At 42.4% G+C, this 19,394-nt stretch overlaps 1 protein-coding gene across 1 annotated transcript in view; it reads left to right on the plus strand.

The window, feature by feature from the left end:
* The first annotated feature begins 7,054 nt into the window (after window positions 1-7,054).
* ST6GALNAC3 (ST6 N-acetylgalactosaminide alpha-2,6-sialyltransferase 3) overlaps window positions 7,055-19,394 on the plus strand; it is a 374,855-nt gene continuing 362,515 nt past the window's right edge. The window contains exon 1 of the mRNA XM_089518696.1: window positions 7,055-7,265. Coding sequence (XP_089374822.1) covers window positions 7,248-7,265 — 18 coding nt within the window. The 5' untranslated portion in view covers window positions 7,055-7,247. The remainder of the gene's footprint in view (window positions 7,266-19,394) is intronic.

A 19,394-nucleotide genomic window follows, 5' to 3' on the forward strand; every position in this document is an offset into this window, starting at 1 on the left:
CAGAGATTCATATAGTGATGTTCTCTCCGATTAAAAAATAACTTTTTATTTGTGGTTTTCTATTTTCATGGGGATCCCAAGCCCCTAACCACAGTGAATGTAGAGGGCCCACTGTATTGCAAAGTCCATTTATTTTCTGCTCCTGGGACCTTGGTTTGATTAGTTCCAGCCCTTGTAGCCAGAGTGGCTTGAAGATTGCACCTGTAGCCACTTTCTGAAAATCACATTTCCAAAGCACCTGGCCTTCATTTTCCAAGGTTTGGCTCTTCTGAAGCAGCAAGCCTAAATTTACCCACCACCATAATCTTATTTCCTCACATTCCAGCTTCAGGAATAATCCATTGAGATCTAAGAAAAGGTATGTTTCTATCTCTGTTATTTCCTCTGGAAGCCATTACTTGACATATAGCAAACTACCTCTTTTATTGCCATCTTGCCTCCCATCAAATGTTGGGAATTAGGTGTGATGTAGGGATTGCATTGATAGTTCATGGTGCTCTCAAACACAGGTGCTGAGATAATATTGGAAGGGAGGCAAGTTTGGCATGAGCCAAGCCTGTTCAAGGTTGTTTTTGTGAAAGAATCTGATTGTAACAACAAAGAAGGGAGTGATACGGGAAAGAGAAGGAAAATGTATTTACTAATTATAATGCATAAGAATTAAGCCTGCCTGAGTTTTGAAATTGTGTGTAGTTTAATTAGGGGATTTTAACACTTGCTGGTCAGTTTTGACAATGAACATCACAGGACTGGAGCTATGGCTTCTTAAAGGTTTTCTGAGTTTTAACTATTGAAGCCTGGATTTCTTAACTAGCTATCCTGCTGGTCTTGATAGTTACCTGTTTCTCATGATGAGTTTGTGGAAATGCTGAAAAAAATAGCATTGGCATTGTGTGCAAATGCTTAACTGCTTCTGTTGCTTTGGCCAACTATTTTTTTAAAAATATTGGGATCTCTGTCAGGAAGGAGACAGTGTCCTGGTATGTTGCCCAAGTTCAACATCTGTGTATTTTCTTCTCCCTTTCTCTTCCCATTTTCCTCTGTCCTGCTCTGGGAAAACCTAGAACTCCTGATACACTGACCTTCAGGCTCTGTAGCTGGATTTGAGAAACATTACAAGCTAACTTGCTAACTTGTTTTAGAAAAAGTTATTTGCTGCTTTTATTCATTAGCCCCTGGTAAAAAGTACTTAGTTATGTCACATATTAGTAAGTATTATTATTTAATACTTTAATTAAAAAAATCATTAAAAACCCATAATACACCCCGAAATAACTTTTTGAAGCAATAATACACACACTCTCTCTCTCTCTCTCTCTCTTTTGGCATTTTGACACAATTCTACCCCTTGCTATGTAAAAAGTAACCACTTCACATTTACTATATCACATCCAGCTTCTCAGAAATAAAAACCTTGACCCACTGCAGCCTATTCCAGACATGTCGCTATGGTTCAGCTTTGCAGGTGATACAAGTGGGTTTTACAAATTTAATCTCTCCATATGAAGTCTGGTGTATAGATTTTAACTATGTTTATTTAATTTTGTGTTCTGCATTCTTACTGTACCACAGAGATTATGCATTTCCCTTGAGCTAATTAATTTTCTTTTAAAACTAATTTGTTTTTGTAACTGATGCATTTTCCAACTGAACTATTCCCTAAAGAGTGGTTGTTGTATATTCTTGTGTGTTAAATTAAGGATCCACTGAGACATAGAACAGGTATGACATACTGGCACCAACCAGGCAAGATGCTCTATTGCCAGGGTTAAAAAATCTTACTTGTGTGTATCTTTGAATGTACTTTGGCATATAGAAAATGCTTCTTAAGCAAAACACATATATTTGCTAACTGGGGATAACAGTCCACTGGAAACTCATGGCACAACGCATTTCCCAAGATGTCTTCAGACACTTTATTTTTCATGGTTGTTCATGGATGAGCAAAGTGTGGTTTGTAGATTGTGTGTAACCCCCATCTCCACCTCCAGTCTTGAGCCTCTGATGTCCAACTGAAAGGGGGGGGGGAGAGAAGAAAATAATGAACATTTTTGTTTTAATGGTAAGGTGGGGGCACAAGACAACCTACCCTGCAAAGGCAGATATCACCCACCCAAACTTGGAAGTCAAGCTCTAGTCAATGGACTATGGAAAGATGCTTAATTCTACACTAGCTAAGAAGATCTCAGTTGAATTGGTAATTTTCTACAATATATGTTTTATAATCACATCTTTGTATCTGAGTATGGCTACATCGCAAATCAATAGATTTGTAGTACTAAGAATAATAGATCATGAACTGTAAGAGCTTTGGTCTGAAGCCAGGGACATAATAAAAGAAGAATGCATAAAGACACTTCTGACAGACAAAAGGAAAGTGAAGAAACCATGGATGACAGATAAAATGCTACAAGCAATAAAGGAAAGAAGAGAAACAAAATGAAAAGGAGATAGGACTAAACTAAGAAGCATGAATGCAGCACAACAGTGGCTAGTGTGCAAAGATAAGGAAAATTACTACAATGACAAATGTAGAGAAATGGAAGACAAAAATAAAAAGATGATGGACCTATTCCACAAGATTCGAGAAATCAAGGGAAAATTCAAACCAAGGACCGGGATGCTCTACGACAATAAAAATAACATAATTCAAGACCAGGAAGGAATAAAAAGACGATGGATGCAATACACAGAAGACTTATATAAAGATGACAACATGAAGGACACATGGAACAAAAAGCCATATGAAGATGAATCCCAATTCTAAAAGCTAAAGTGGATGCTGTAATAAAGGAAATGGCAAAAAACAAGACTCTGAGAACAGATGATATTCCAACAGAACTGTTGAAATCCTACAGTGACAGAGTCAACTCTAGTGCTAACCAACATATGTCAACAGATATAGAAAACAAAACGATGACCAACAGATTGGTAGCAATCAATATACATCCCCATCCACAAAAAAGGAGACACAAGAGACTGCAGCAACAATAGAACCATAATTCTATAACATAGACTCCAACCATACATATAGAGAGATAAATCTCAGAGGTCTAAGCAGGGTTCAGGAATGGAAGAGGCACCAGGGATCACATTGCAAGTTCCAAAATAAAATCAGCATGAGCTTTATAGATTACAGCAAAGCCTTTGACTACATAGACCATGAAAGACTATGCAATGCCCTTAAAGACATGGGAGTGCCAACACATCTGATAGTCCTGATGAAGAATCTGTACTCAGGATGAGAGGCTACTGTCAGAACACGGAGAAACAGAATGGTTTCCAATTGGCAAAGGGGTCAGACAAGGCTGCATCCTATCACCCTATCTATTCAACTTCTATGCAGAACATATTGTAAGGAAAGCAGGCTTGGACACACAAGGAGGAGTGAAAATAGGGGGAAACAATCTGAAATATGCTGATGACACCATAATACTGGCAGAGAGCCTACTAAGGGAGATCAAAGAAGAAAGTGCAGAGGCAGGCTTACTGTTGAACATAAAGAAAACCAAAATAATGACTACAGAGAACTTACACACAATCAAACTAGACAATGAGGAAATAGAAATAGTAAAAGAGTTCTCATATCTGGGATCAAACATTGATCAGAATGGGAACTGCGGCCAGAAAATCAGAAGAAGATTAAGAATGGGGAGGGTGGCTATGAAAGAACTAGAAAAGATCCTAAAATGCAAATACATACAATTCAGCACAAAAGTCAGAACCATACAAGCCACTGTATTTCCTATTACTGTGTATGGATGTGAGAGCTGGACAGTCAAGAAAGAAGATAAGAGGAAAATCAACCATTTGAGATGTGGTGCTGGAGAAGAGTGCTAGGATTTCATGGACAGCCCAAAGGACAAACAAATGGGTCCCAGAGCAGATCAAGCCTGAAATATCCATAGAAGCCAAGATGGCAAGACTTAGGGCCAGAATAGATAGGCCAAAATAAAGCTGCTTTGGGTCACTTTTGAGATATGCTATTTAAATAATGCATGTGTCCTAAGAGGCCAGAAACCACACCAAAGCTGTGCTCCAGTCCTAAGGAAACCCATTAGGTGACCTTGGGCAAGTCACACTTTCTCAGCCTCTGAGGATGGCAATGGCAGACCCCCTCTGAAGAAACTTGCTAAGAAAACCCTGTCTGTGATAGCTTCACCTTAGGGTTGCCATAAGTTGGAAATGACTTGAAGGCACATAACACACACATACACACCAGGCTGTATTATGTTACCTATGGGATTCTTTTTATGTTGTCTATGGGATTCTCTTTTTTTGTACACAACACACACATACACAGTGGGCTATGTTATGTTGTCTATAAAGTGATTCTTTTTATGTTGTCTATTGGATTCTTTTTTCCCCTTCCCATATCACATTAGCATGTCAGCTTTTCTTCTGGAGTGGGACTCATGTGGTTCTCCAAAGTTACTTGATTGCAAAGCCCAGAATTCTCTACTATAAGCTGTGCTGACTGAGGCTGCTGGGAAATGCAGTCCCACAATTGTGTGAACAGTTCCCAACATATGCAAGTCATTGCATATGACTCTTAATGATGGGGTAATATCAGACCCAGACCTATGCACATGAGTTTGCTGAGTCCCTATATTGGAAGAAAGGCAGGATATGAGTAAATAAAATAAGTAAAATAAAAATAAGTGATAAGGAGGAGCATTGGCAGCGGCTGTAGTCTGAAGAATGATGCTACCAGTTCAATCCCCCAGAGGATGTTTGGCCTGTGGCTCATTGATTCTATAGCAAACGGATTTGAAACAAAGGGATTCCCATTGATTCTCTCCTTCCTTTTTTTGTTCAAAGTGGTGTGTCTGTGTGTGGAAAGAATCAACACTGAGGCTGCCGAAACCTTGAGTAGGTCCAGAGTTGCTCTTTGGATCCCAGCCAATACATGTTGTAGTTTGTGTGTGTGTGAATGCTCCCCCAACCAATTTCTTATTGGCAGCACATTGCTGTGAAGCTGCCACAGAACTCTCCTGGATGAGAGCATTTAAAACAATAGAAAATGGCTGCAGTCTTTGAAAAGAAAAACACATTACCATTGCTTGAGGGGGACATAGGACTTTTTGGGATTACAGTTCATCCCAGGTAGTGTGGATCCATTCTGGGAGATGTAGTGCAATAGCAACTGAGGCAGTGCAGTGGTTTGAGTGTTGGACTACAACTCTAAAGACCAGGGTTTGATTCCCTGCTTGGTCATGGAAACCCACTGGGTGACCTTGGACAAGTCACACTCTCTCAGCCTCAGTGGAAGGCAAGAGCAAACCCCGTCTCCTCAAAAAAGGTGTGGGAGAGGCTCCCCCTTTGGGGCTGTGACTTGAAGGCATGCATGAACTCTAGTATTAAGTTTAAGAGCTCAGAGCCATTTATCTGGATGTAGTTTGAGCATTGGAGTGCAACTCTGGAGACCAGGGTTCAATTCCCAGCTTGGCCATGAAACCCGCTGGATGATCTTGAGCAAGTCACACTCTCTCAGCCTTGGAGGAAGGCCACGGCAAGTTGCCTCTGAGCAAACCTTGCCAAGAAAACCCAGCGATAGGTTCCCCTTAGGGTCGCCATGAGTCAAAAATGACTTGTAGGCACACAACAATATTGATGCTCTGGAGAGAGAGGGCAAGGTAAGCCAAAGCTGAAGAGCATTGTGAAATCATGGCCATAAAATCTCCCTTGAGTATGACACAGGCTTTTCATATCCCTTGAGCATGACCCATCATCTCCAGGGCAGGCCCCAAAGCCCTTTGCTCAGCGGTTCCGGGACAAACTCCAAAGCTTTGTGGTGGGTTTGGGCAGAGAGGGTAGGCCTTTCCAGCAATTGTATGTGTGTGTTTGTGTCTGTGTGAGTGCATCACCCTGGTGAGCGACTCTTCCTTTTCACCACAAGCAATTGCGGCAAGGCTTTGGACAAAGGAAAGTTTGTTCTCTGGGCAAGAGAAGCTTCCAGCGTGGCATTTGATACCTTCTTTGCAGATGATGAGTTTTGGGAGGAGAGAGGCTCTTTTTTAAAAAATACACACACATACACAACACATACAATTGTACTTAGGGACTGGCATGAAATAACATTGGTGTGTATGTGTGGGTGAATTTTTTGTCTTTAACACTTTAACGGGTGTGCTAAAGAAGTACTCTGCAGAAACCATTTGATGTGGGCCCACCTGAAGTGCCACGGCTCAATGCTGTGGAAATCTGGGAATCAAGGTTTGTTGTGGCACCACAGTAGAGCTTATGATGGGCTGGCAGAGGGGGTTTGCCATTCTTGCTGTCCTCTGAGGCCCTTGCCCTGGTGCCACATGAAATGACAAATCCCAGAAGTCCACAGCACAGGGCCATGGCGGTTGAAGTGGGGTCTAACTGGATTACTTTGCAATGTGGATGGTTTTGTCTGAGAGCCAGACAGGTGTTGCAGTTTGAGTGTTGGGCTACAACTCTGGAGGCCAGGGTTCGAATTGTGTCTCAGCCATGGAAACCCATGTGTGTTTTTTGGGCTAGGCAGCCATGTTCTAGATGGGTTTGTTATCTGAAGATGCCAGCCACAGCTGCTGGTGAAATGTCAGGGATAAACTCTTCCAGAACATGGCTGCATAGCCCGAAAAACCCACATGGATGCTGGCTGTGAAAGCCTCCCACTTCCCATGGGATGACCTTGGGCCAGCCACACTCTCTCAGCCTCAGAGGATGGACCCCTTTGGAACAAGGGAAAGAAAGAAAGAAAGAAAGAAAGGCAGGCTGCATCCACACTGGAGAGATAACCTGGTTTGGCACTGCTTTGCTCTGGCTCAAGGCTGTGGAATTCTGGGAGTGGGAGTTTGTTGTGGGGCCCAGAGCGGAGCTCTGCTCCGCTCTGGGCCCACAACAAACTCCCACTCCCAGAATTCCACAGCCTTGAGCCAGGACACATTTAAAGCGGTACCAAAGCGGGTTATCTCTCCAGTGTGGCTGCAGCCAAAGCCAAACAGGGAGTCCAGGGCCGTCATCATGTGACGGAGGGGAGGTGCGGGGCTGGCAGCTGGCCAGTGGCAGAAGCTGATGGGTGGAACGAGGCAGGGATGGAAAGGAGGGGAAAGAAAGAAAGGCAGAAAGAAGGAGAGCAAGAAAGAAAGAGAGAGAGAGAGGAAGCCCAGGCGGAGTAACGGACCCGAGGCTCTCCCCAGCCCCAGCCCCAGCCCTTGTCTGGCTGCCTGTCTTTGGGGGGAGGAAGGCGGGAAGGCAGGAAGGAAGGCCCCTGGGAGATGGCCGGCGCCTGGAAGGTAAAGCTCTGCCGTTTGCTGGGAGGGAGGGAGGGAGGGATGGGGGCCAGAGAGAGAGAAGGACAAAAGGGAAGGAGAGAATGAGAGAGAGGAGAGGGAGGCGTTGCATCGCGGTGGCCAAGGGCTGAGTCCTCCCCTTCCCTCCCTTTTGGCTGGGCAAGAGAGAGGAGCCAGCACAACCCCTGGAGAGCCACATATACATATACCCACATACATACAATGCCTAGATAACCATACACACACAATCCCTGCATATTCATATCCACACACACACACACACACACACATATATATAATCCCTGGATATCCCCATATATAGATATATATGATGGCTCACCCTCCCTTCTCTCTCTCCCCTTTCTTTCCTGCAAGGTTGGACTTGGGGAGATGGGGAAGGAGGGCAGGACCAGAGGCAGATCTAGGAAAGAAGGAGGGGCTGGGTCTTCTTCTCCTGGGGAGGGCCAGAGCCTGGGATGGTGCCCAGGGCCCTTGCCATGCCTTCCCTCCTTCCCCCAGAAGCCTTTTCCCTTTGTAGGACCTGCAGTGTGGAAGAACTTCATAGGGAGATGCATCTCCAAGTTGCTCTACAAGCACCCCCCCCCCCCACCAGCACAGAGAGCCTCTTAGGCTCCTGGCCTCCTCTCCAGAGAGCATCCCTCTCCCTTTCCTTGCCTCCTTTTGGGCCCAGACCATCCTCTCAGGGCTCCCTGGGAGTGACAGAAGGGACCTCAGAGCAAGGCCTCTTCCCAGCCCTAGGGTCCCCAGGGCCACACAGTTCCAAACTCTCCCAAAGCCTCTTGACAAAGAGAGGAGGGAGCAGAAACACTCCCTTTCCTCTCCTTTTCTGACCCCCCCTCCTTATCTAGAACTGAAGTTAAAACATATTTAGATTGCTTTTCTCCTATTCCAAGCAGAGCCCCAGGGAATTGCTGGCTCTGAGCTATTGGTTGCCCTCAGCAAAGTTGTTGGCTGAAATGGTATCTGCAATGTGGGCAGAGGTCCAAAAACAAAACTTGAAGCACCTTCCAGAAATGAAAGCATTGGACCAATGTTGCTGGCAACTGTGTTTCTATGTTCCAAAAGACACTGCGGAAATAATGCAGGGCAGTTTAACTGCTAGGGAATCCTGGGGAGACGACTCAATGTCTTACAAAACTATAGTGCCCAACTTCCCAGAATTCCTTACCATTGAGCCAGGACTGTTAAAGCCATCTCAAACTGGATGATTTCTGCAGTGTGTTTTGGAGTTACAACTCTCTTTTGCATGATTTCACATTGCCTTGTTTTCCTCAGCGTATGTCAGAGGGATAAGGTATGTCCAGTTTATCTCCCACCCATATTCTCTAATACAGGTCCTGCAACACAGTGTTGCAATATGGTGTAATTGTGTCCAGACCCTCCAGTAGCTCTATTGTATTTCCCCTTTCCAACTGTCAGCTAGTATCCCATACGCTCTGTTGGGCAGTTCAGAGAGTCTGGTCAGTTTCCAAACACTTTTAAAAACTTTAATAAAAGTTTGCACTTCTGCAGTCCTTGGCTCTCCCCTAACCTGACGGATAGTGTCTTATTTTGTGTGGATGGTAACATTTGGGCTGTCATTGTCAGAACTCAGATTATTATTTATGGCAGAATTAGAGTAGTTGGAAACTACTTTTGAGGATGACCACACCAAAATCCACTGGCTATGCTGGTAGCTCCAAAAGGTAACTTTTCCACGTATGCAGAGGGATCTTGTAACACCTTTCACTCAGTTAGTCTCAAAGGTGCTACAAGATCCCTTTGCACACTGATTTTCCAGACGAATATTACTTTGTCTCTGAATTCTCCATGTACTGTTATCTGCACTTTATATGATGTCTCAGATGGTTGGGTCTGTGAAGATCAGTCATTGGGAACTGCTGTTCTGCTTATGACAGTAGGCCATAAAAAGTCCCTCCTCTGGTTCATTTGTTATCTGCACTGGCTGACATTAGTGCTCCAGAGTTTCAGACGGGATTTCCCAGGCCGTTCGGATGCACCAAAGGAGTATTATTTATTTGTTTATTTATTGCACTTATATTCCCCCTTTCTCACAAAATGGGATCCAAGGTGGCTTACAGTAGTTAAAAACCAATAGCAGCTAATTGATTACAAAAGCTTTTTTTAATTAAATAATACTATTATTAAAAAACATGGTTAAAACAATGAAAAAACTTAGAACATGTTATAGTATAATTTCATGTAAAGATTTAATAAACTACAGCACACCACATTGCAGACACACAATACATATATTAATTTCAAAGGTGTTCAGATTCTCCCCCAACACCTTCCTTGCCCCTCCCTTTGTATAGCTGTGTACTAAGTAAGATAAGTATATCATAGGGCTTGGGGAAAGTTGCTTTTTTGTGTTGCTACAACAGTGCCCTTCAGGTTGGGGAAGTGGAAAGTTGTAGTCCACAAAGTGACTGTTGCAAGCCCTAAGAATATGTACCTGTTATCCAAATGTCCTATTGGGACAGGCCACCCCAATTCAGAAAGATACTTGGACTATCGGGTTGGCCCTACTCACTTAAGCAGAGGGAGACAGCCACTTCGGGCAGTTGATTTTGGAAATCATGAAAGGACAGCAAGTTGTCAGCCATTTAACTGTTTAGCACTGTATTTTTACTTCAGTGGAGGAGGAGAAGCACTTGTGGGAGTTTCTGCCCCAGATGCCAAAAATATTTGACCAACTTTGAGTGATTTGTTTCTGAATTGAAGTGGGGTGGAAGCAGGCACAGAAGAGGAGGAAGCTTATGTCAAAATTTGCTACTCCTGCTCATGCAGCAAAGTATCTTCAAGTGTCCCTGTAAAACATTCACTTTTTGAATTTTGCTCACCATTCTGGAGGTTCTGGCTCACATTCTTCCCACCTTTTCTTCCTCTCATTCTTTCCGAGAGGCAAATAAACCCAGATTAGCTAACCCCTTTCTTAATAGATTCCTGTTCCATTTTAAGAAGACTGGATAGAGAACCATTTGAGGAGACAACTGGATTGGTATAAGAAGTTTTTAAATGATTTAGAAACTGGTTATAGTTGACTTTTGAAGGTGTATTCATTCTTTTGTGTGTGTGTTGATTCAAAAGATTCTTACGGAAAGGGGAGGGGGGGTTAACTGTTTTCTGCTAATTTTTAAAGTTTGAAAATGTTACTTTTTTGTGGGGGATTACAGCTCCCAGAATTTACCAGCCAACATGCTGGTAATACAATCTTAATTTGTAATACAAAGTCATTTATGAAAAAATAGCAGAATTTAGCAAAAAATTGAAGCCTATCTGCAAATTTTAGAGATTAAAAGTCTTCCTTTCCTTAAAAATTAAAAAAAAAGACTAAGAAGAAAAAGAAAAATGAAAGGTACATTTGAGTTAATTGTTCTTTTCCAAGTTGTTCTGTTCTGTTACTTTCCTTTAGTATTAAAGAGAAGTGGAAATTGTATAAGCAAATAGTATTGGCCAAGCTAATGCTTAATCTTGTTAATGCAAGAAGGTGTGAGGATAAAAAAGGAAGAGATATGGGGAGATTACCCGCACCATAAGGCAAGCTGCATGCTTCCAGCTGAACATCTCACAGGGAGAGAGAATCTCCAATAACAAGATAACTCTTACTTTTATCAAGATGTTTTGACAGTTTCAGATGTGCACAAAAGTGGACAGACTACCTCCAAATCATGATGATTAAATGGATATTACCTGGTTCTTTTCTTGGTGCTATATACCTGATGTAGATAGATGAATCTGTTTTTATTAGTCCTATCTCCATAATGAAAAGAGAATAACCATCGAATGGATTCTTTGATGAAACATAACCACCTCTTTAGTACTTATTGTTGTTGTTGTTGTTGTTGAGGGTAGGGTGTTAAGGACAAGGAAAGACAGAAGTGGTGACTGTACTTACTTTTGTGTTTCCATGGAACTTTTGAAGTAATTCAGTTGAAAAGAAATAAATTCACAGTTACTATAGCCATTGATGAAGGGAAGGGAAGAGTAGGATGTGAACATGTTAATAGATGTTGTGATTCTGAGAATCTTTGGCAATGTGTTCCCTGAGATGTTCCCAAGCTACATTATATCTGTGGTCAATGGTGCCATATCAGGTCAATAAAGAGCATCATTATGCTAATGAAAAAAGGTTGTGCTCATGTACACTTAGCGTGTTATAGGCTTGTTTACACTGCACAAATGTAATGCCTTGATTCCATTTTAACTGCCATGGCAGCAAGGATCCACTGTACAAGGAGGTAATCCAATGCAGTTTCTGTTGGAGAAGGAATGGTACAACAGTTATACATGAGGAAGCATGCCATGCTTTACCTCTTGTACAGCTGGAAGTCGCAACGGAACTCTGGTAACACACTCTAGTTGTCTTACACTGGATTTAGGCTAATGCATGCAAGCTGTTAATTATTCATTTGTTTTGTGCAAAGAAATGTACCTTTGTGATCTATTTAATTTAATGAGGCCAAAGAATGGTTTTGTGTGCTTAAATTTTGATTCTTTTATTTGAACATGTGCTTGCTGTCTCTGGATTGTACACAGTAAGTTGACCAATGTTGTGCAGGCACAAGATCATTCCCTAAACATGTGCTCACATCTATCTCTATACTGGAAAATCTTGTTTCCTGTTTTGTAGGATGGCCAGATGAACTTGTACCATAACTGGAGGATTGTGTAATATCTTTACAGTATGAACACATGTGAATGTGGGTTCTTCCCATGGACTTAGTGAGTAATGGCGGATTATGTTTGAGCCTGTGGAAAGCAGCCCAGCCTATCTCATGTTTAAAAATCAAGCATATTTAGCAACCATTTCCAGGGTTGTTTGTTTACTTGCATTCTCAAACTGTGGGGTCATTCACATTCACGTTTTTGTACTAAGATGATCCGGGGAGATTCGATGATGCAATACTGAATCAACGTTCCCACTACATTTACCATGATCAAATCTCTCCATGGCATTTTAATCCTATTGATGTTCACATTACCATAGTATTGATTTAAAATGGAGCCTCCATTTCAAACGTGTTCAATCATTCTCATGGTTTTTAAAATGTCAAATGATGCGCATCTTCATTATACTGCTTACGTAAGCATTTGAAGGTCTTTCATATTGATAGAGAACGGCAGCCATGTAAGAGCAATGGTGTGCATAAGTTGTCAAATTTTACTAAAAAAATAGTCCACCGTCTCATCATGTTCCCAAAAGAACCCGCTCCCTGGCTTTTGTGAGCTCTGGGTATCAGCTATCGGTGCAGATAAGGGGACTAATTCACCAGCAAAAGAAAAAAAAGTCCGGGTGGCACTTTAAAGGAGCAACTTTCCAAAGCCCAAAAAGTTTGAACCCACTACATTTATGGAGCCAGTTTCTTCACCCCCCACAACTGAGTGCCAAGAGGGAAAAACAATGGCACTTTGTAGGCAGGGCAAGACCAATGGGATGTGTTTTGCCCCTCAGCACATACTCCATCCCTTCCTGAGTGCTCCAAATGGAATCGACAGGCTGTTCCCATTTATGGCTCTTTAAAAAGATGGGTTCTTTCTAAAAGATGCGGTAAAAGCCCTGGATACAAAAGTACTGGGCTAAGTGGTTTTTTTGTCAGCCTCCCTGAAAACTGCACCAAGTGCACTTGGTGAAAATATGAACGACCCAGAAATAACCTGGTTTCCACATCGGGTTATTTTGTAGTGTGAATGTAGTGTAATTGGTTGTAGTTGTATCAAAACTAAATTTTGGGGTTGAGCACTGTAACTGGTAAAAAAAGAAAACCCAAACAAGCCTCACCCTCTACTCACACAGTTTCTCTTCCTGTTCACATATCTCAGGCAGGAAATAAATAATAGTGTTTAAAAACATTGAACCTGTGATGATAGAAGTTTTTTTTTTGTTCATGGTAAATAGACTTTTAATTTGTCCACTGTCATCAGTGGTAGGGCTGGTTTTGTAGGCTTCTGAAAAATGACCATCTCCACCCCCAAATCTTACAGTACTAGTTTTCCAGAGACCAGTGTGGGTTGAATATACTGCAGGTACAGATATCTACTGTCTGGAAAGTCTTTTTTTTGAGTATGGCTTCCAGAGTCCTAACCTTTCCATCATTCTGAGAAATCTGTTCTGTGTCCCCATTCATAAGATTTTTTTTATTTTCACATTATAAATATAAGCATTTGTGGCCAGTTCCCTAAATCTATTTTCAAAATGCAAGTAGGAAACTATAATGACAAAATTGGCCTTAGCATGATGATAGGGTTTATTCAGGCAACTGTTGAGTTAGAGAAGATCTGAGTCACACACTCTTGACTGTTAACATCTGCTGCTAGTGCACCGTTCTCCTCTCAGGTTTATGGGAGGACAGCTGATTCTGTAAAAGCCTTTTCCCTGTTGAAAAACTTTTCTGGCTTATGAAATCATTAAAAGGGGTATACTGTAGCTGGTGCCCCTTTCTTTGAGACTAGTGTTAGCAGATCTTTGTAGCAATTTGGGAAAAGTGTATTGTGAAGAAATACATTAAGGCTGAATTATGCACCCAAGTGGATAGTTGCTTCCCCATACAGTATGTGGCTGCCTTCAGATGAACTTTCATAGCTTCCTACATCATGGTTTATGAAGTCATGGATGACTGCTGTGATTTTGCCATCTTCCTTGACTTTGCCTTTACTCATAACACATTTGGTTATTATCCTGGATCAGATCTGGGTTTATTCCTTTGGTTTCATAACCACTTCGACAGGGGCTTAGTAGATCCAAATTCTAGTCCCCACTGAAGCCATGAAACTCACTGAGTGACCTGAGGCTACTCACTTTCTCTCAATCTAATTTATCCCTACAGGAGGAAGGATAAAGTGGGGTGGAAGAGAGCCATGTATTTTGCCTTCAAGCCAGATCTTGGCAAAGATAGTTCTTTTGTTCCACAGTTCATATTCCCAGGTATTTGTTATGGTAGTCCCCAAAAGTAACCTTTAGGAGCTCTCCCTTAAACTCACTGGGGAGAAAGGAAGAATACAAATGTCACTAAATAATAAGTAATCTTATGGCATACCAGGGTCTATCAGGTTTCTGCTACAAAACCATGTGGAATATTTACAGTATTTAAAGTTATTTCTCCAAGTCACCGCAAACAACTGTTTCTGATGTTGTTTCTCCAGCCATGCAGAGGTAGAGTACCAGAACAGATACTATGCCCATACAAAGCTATAGCACAGAAGCCAAAGAGCTGGAGTGGTGTTATGATTACACTTCAGAGATCTATTTTCTCTTCTTCCACTGGTCCATGAATCTTACTGAGTGACCTTGGGGCAGTCATGCATTCCCAGTCTGACCTCTTCTACAGTATTGCTGTGAAGATAAAAGTGGAGAGGAGGAGAGGCACTGCCTTGTGCTGTTTGGAGGAAAGACAAAATAGAATTATAACACATAAAGTAATAATCTCCACTCTGAAGTCCCGTGAGTATCTGGGAAGCAAGAAATGTGTAACCATGGCACTTGTCCTTAGGGTTGCCATAATGGAGGACCTCCAAACTGGGACAAATGTAGGACAAGGTTTGAAAATGTAGGACATTTTTTAAAAAAAAATTCCTGGCTAGAAAATTAAAAAAAAAAAGTCCTAGATTTTTAAACCTTGTCCTCCTCCTCCTCCTCCCGGCCTGGGAGGGAGCCTAGGCCTGCTCCCAGGCCGGGAAGGAGGCGGGGGCCGCTCCTCATCGCGGCGATCGCCGCGATGAGAGCAGTCTCCGCTTCCTCCCCGGCTTAGGAGGAAGCCTGGGCCTGGCTCCCAGGCCGGGAAGGAGGCAGAGGCCGGCTCCCATCGCGGTGATCGCTGCGGTGGGAAGCGGCCTCCTCCTCCTCCTGGCCTGGGAAGAAGCCTCGGCCGGCTCCCAGGCCGGGAAGGAGGCGGGGGCCGCCCCTCATCGCGGCGATCGCCGCGGTGGGAAGTGGCCTCCTCCTCCTCCCTGGCCTTGCGGAGGCCTTGGAGGACCCCGCGGCCGGAGCTCCGACCGCGGAGCCGCCTCGAAGGCCTCGCTGGGGCCCGGGAGGGAGCGTCTCCGTGGCTGGAGCTCCAACCGCGGAGAGCCTTCCCAGGCCTCAGCAAGGCCTTGGAGCTGCCGCGAGGCCTGAGGTGGCCGCGGTGGGCGGGCCGTCCCGGTTTGGGCGCCAAACTGGACCGGGACCGGATTGGCACCGCCCAAACCGGGATTGTCCCGCCCCCCCGGTGGGATATGGCAACCCTACTTGTCCTTAGAATCATATATCATGGCTCATGAGACTTCTGCTAATTGTTCAGATGCAGCCAGTGGGATAAACTAATTATCTTTTTGAGTTCCAAAATGCAGTACAAGCCCAGGCTACACTACAAATAGTCTCAAATAGAGTTAACCTTTTTTAAAAAAGTTGCTGGCAAGAAGGTTTTGTACAGTATTTTATTATTCAGAATATTCATGCTGGCAAATATGTGTAGGCCAAACAGGATGGAGCTATTGTGTGTGTGGGGGGGGGGGGAGGGAGGATGGGATGGAGGGTGGTGAGGACACTGGCCTCCCAAATAAGAATTCCAACTGCCACATAAAATTTGTGTTAATTCTCCAAATTTCCAAGTCAGAATTCTTATTTTGGGGGCAATGTTCTTGTTTTGTCTTTCCTATAACTACATCCCTGATGCTAAGTCTGCATAGCTTTTAACTCGTCACATCAAATACAGCCCATCAACCACATATTGGGGTTTGCGAAAAGTTTAGCAATCACTTCCCCCTAGGCCAACCTAGCAAAATCCAACAGGCAATAAAAATGGGTCACCCAACATGTTCTCTGAAGGGCTGCTGTGGATGGCTGAGCATTCATCATTACTTAGCTTGGTGAAGTACAAGCTGTGAAGGCCTGGTATATAATATGCACTTGCAAGAATGGGTTCTATGTCTCTATAGTTGTCTTTGGAACAATAAAGAAGCTTTCGTCCCTTCGCTTAATATTTGTTAACACTTTTCTTTATAAAGACAGTCATGATTTGTTTTAACTGTACTCATTCTGTTTCCATGCAGACCATCTGTCTAAGGATATTCTTTTTAGTGGAAAATACTATAACTTATACATTATTTATTTTTTTATTTACTTTGTTTATATGTCTCCTTTCTCCCAGGCTGGGAGCCAAGGTGGCTTCCATAACACATTAAAATGTTTACAAAAAGTTTAAGACCAGTTTAAAACAGCACTTTAAAACACTGTAAAACTGATGAAAAATCATACAAAAGTTAAAAACTGATAAAACACAAATTTATGTATATCTATATCTATATCTCAAAATTATCAAATCTGATTAGAAAGGGCAATAGTGAGAAACCACTGGAGAGCATTCCAGTCTCCCAGAGATCTGTGATCTCAGGTGGGTCATTCTTGAACAAAAGAATTTCAGAGGCAAACTGCAACACAAAACAATTGATCAAGGATATGATGTTTAACTCTGCATCCTATGGCTTGAATAGAGAGAAAGTCTTTTGATCAAACCACATATCATACTATGTATGATAAACAGCTGATCAGTTCAAGAATATCTGTGATACTACCTATATCCAACTTTGTTAATGAACACTATTTTCATAATTATTACTTGTACTTTTTGCATTTCAAGTGCTTCTTACCCAAATGACTACAGCCCTCACTGACCCAAGCATGTGTAAAATAAGCTGCCAACTGAGGAAGTACTCTGTGAGTATGATGAAGTAGACTTCAGTCCAAAAAGCTAATGAGAAATAAAATGTCTTAGTTTGTAGCGTTTTTGCTTCAACAGATTAACATGGTTTTGGAATAATCTTCTTGTTCCTTTCTCCTCCCCACCTCCACTGATGCTTGAAGCCAGGTCATACTATGGAAAAACAAAAAAATCTGCTTAAAAAGTTGTTTGTGCTGCTCTTCCTTGATGGAAATATATTTAGCCAAAGTAAACTATGGTTCTTTTGTGATAAAGAAACTCAGCTGGTATGGTATTGTCTAGATATAATAATGGCATTCTTAATAGATTATGCACTTCCTTTTGATTCAGCTTCTCTTCTGAATCAAATTTCTGTTCTGATGTCAGGCTTCCATAAAAATACAGCACAAGATTATTTATCCACAATTAGTCTTTCATCTTCGAAATCTAGATAGGCAGGAGGAAAACTGAGGATCCAGAAATGTGTTAAACTTTAGATCTGGCCTCACCATGTGTTGCAGGGCTGTAGGGAGTCTAGGGAGTTCACATTGTAAACCACTTAGGGAGTGCTAGTTCACTGATAAGCAGTGTAGAAATGTACTTGCTATTACTATTGCTAGCCCTCCAGGGTCATGGGAGGTTATCGACCCCTTGTTTTTTTTGGAAAACCAGCTTTCAGACAGGTCCCTTATTGTATTAAAAAGAGGGAGAGGGGGCTGTGAACCCTGCAAATACAGTAGGTCCAGTGGGCTCTAAAAAGCATCTCTGATTAGTGGGATATTTGGGAAGGTAAGTAATTATTCATCCTAGTGGTGGAGCTCCATTCTGGTGGAAGGCAGGGAACATCTTGGACAACATAAGCAATCCTTTCTTTTTCCTTCCCTGTGTGATCACAAGCCAAGACGGAAGGGACATCCTCTTTCAGCTTCCTTATTTCTTGTGACTTTTGGTTGCATGATTGGAGTTTTGAGTAGCTGGGGCAGGAAATTTTCTGTCCTCTCCTAGGTCCTATTCAGACATTGTTTTTTTAGTGTGACCATCCAGATAATCTCACTAACAGATTCAGGTTTTGTTTTTCACACAATTTTTTTAAATCGGAATTGCACTTCTGCGAGTTCTGTTGCTCACATGTGTCAGCACTTGAAGAAAGATGGAATCAATAATGTGGATGTTCAAAACATGTTAAAGGCATACAGAATTTTATCCCAGTTTATCCAGGACCCATTCATTTTGGTTATTCATGCACCTGACAATGCAATTTTTTTGGAAAAGTCAGGACCCCCCCCCCCCACCCCGAGATTGGTTATCTCAGGTTAAATGGGTCCCCCCCCCCCCCGTTTAATCAGATACATACAAAATGCATGTGAACAACAAAATGTGTGTGAACAACAACAGTATAGGGGGATTATTCTACCTGAATTGTTTTCAACATCTGAATAACTCCCCTATACTCCCCTGGTGGCTATCCCAGGTCTTTAGTGACTCTGTATTGGGATCTATTCACTGCAAGAGAAAGGTTAGATTGTATTCCTGGAATGTCTTTTGCTGAGCTGCAGTGTTTATCGCAGCCAAGGTTTTGTTTTGTTTTTAAGACACTGCAGCAGTAGCAAAACCATCCACTCTAAGCCAAGCAGCTGAAAAGAGGGCGATTGTCCTGTTTTGAGCATGGGACTGAGTGCCTTGCTTTGCCTATGTGCCTTCCCACCCACAGAAATGCAGTGGAGGCACATGCATGCTATGTGCATGCATGTGTCTCCAAGCTGCCTGTTGACTTATGGCAACTCGGTGAATTTCATTGGTTTTTCTTAGGCAAGGAATAATCAGAGGTAGTTTTTGCCAGTTCTTTCCTCAGAAATATCACTTACAGCACCTGGTATTCATTGGCAGTTCCCTGTCCAAATACTAATCAGGGCTGACCCTGGTTAGCTTCTAAGATCAGATGGGATCTGTTGCCTTTGGGGGGTATTTAGGAAAGTACATTCCCCCAAAAAGAACAGTGCAGATTCTTAAAAGAGCATTATCAGATAGATTTAATGTTGAAGATCAGGCATATTCTTTCAGAAGTTCCAATCTTGGTATTTTAGATGGAGAACTGGAAAAAAATAGGTTTTGCTTTGTCACTAAAGCCCAATATCTTCTTAAGAAATACCCACTGTGTGTAATTTTTAAATTTCCATTTTCTCTTGCTTTTCTGATTCTAATCACCACACATCAATCTAGAACAGGGGTGGAAACTTTGGCAAACCTAGAGGTTGATTTTCTCTACTTGGTACCCTAGGCTTAGAGGAACATCAAGTGCAAAAAATCCAAATAGAGTATTATAAAATAATCAAAAGCAAAACTGCAAGTGGCTGAAAGTCTACCCCATTGTCTAAAAAGCTGGCATTGGAAAGTTAAAGTGGTCACAATCCAGGGTCATCCAGGGCATTAGGGA

The sequence above is a fragment of the Sceloporus occidentalis genome, unplaced genomic scaffold, assembly GCF_023333645.1.
Source record: "Sceloporus occidentalis isolate IW3139 unplaced genomic scaffold, rSceOcc1.0.p SCAF_3, whole genome shotgun sequence".
In the NCBI taxonomy this organism is placed as follows: Eukaryota; Metazoa; Chordata; class Lepidosauria; order Squamata; family Phrynosomatidae; genus Sceloporus; species Sceloporus occidentalis.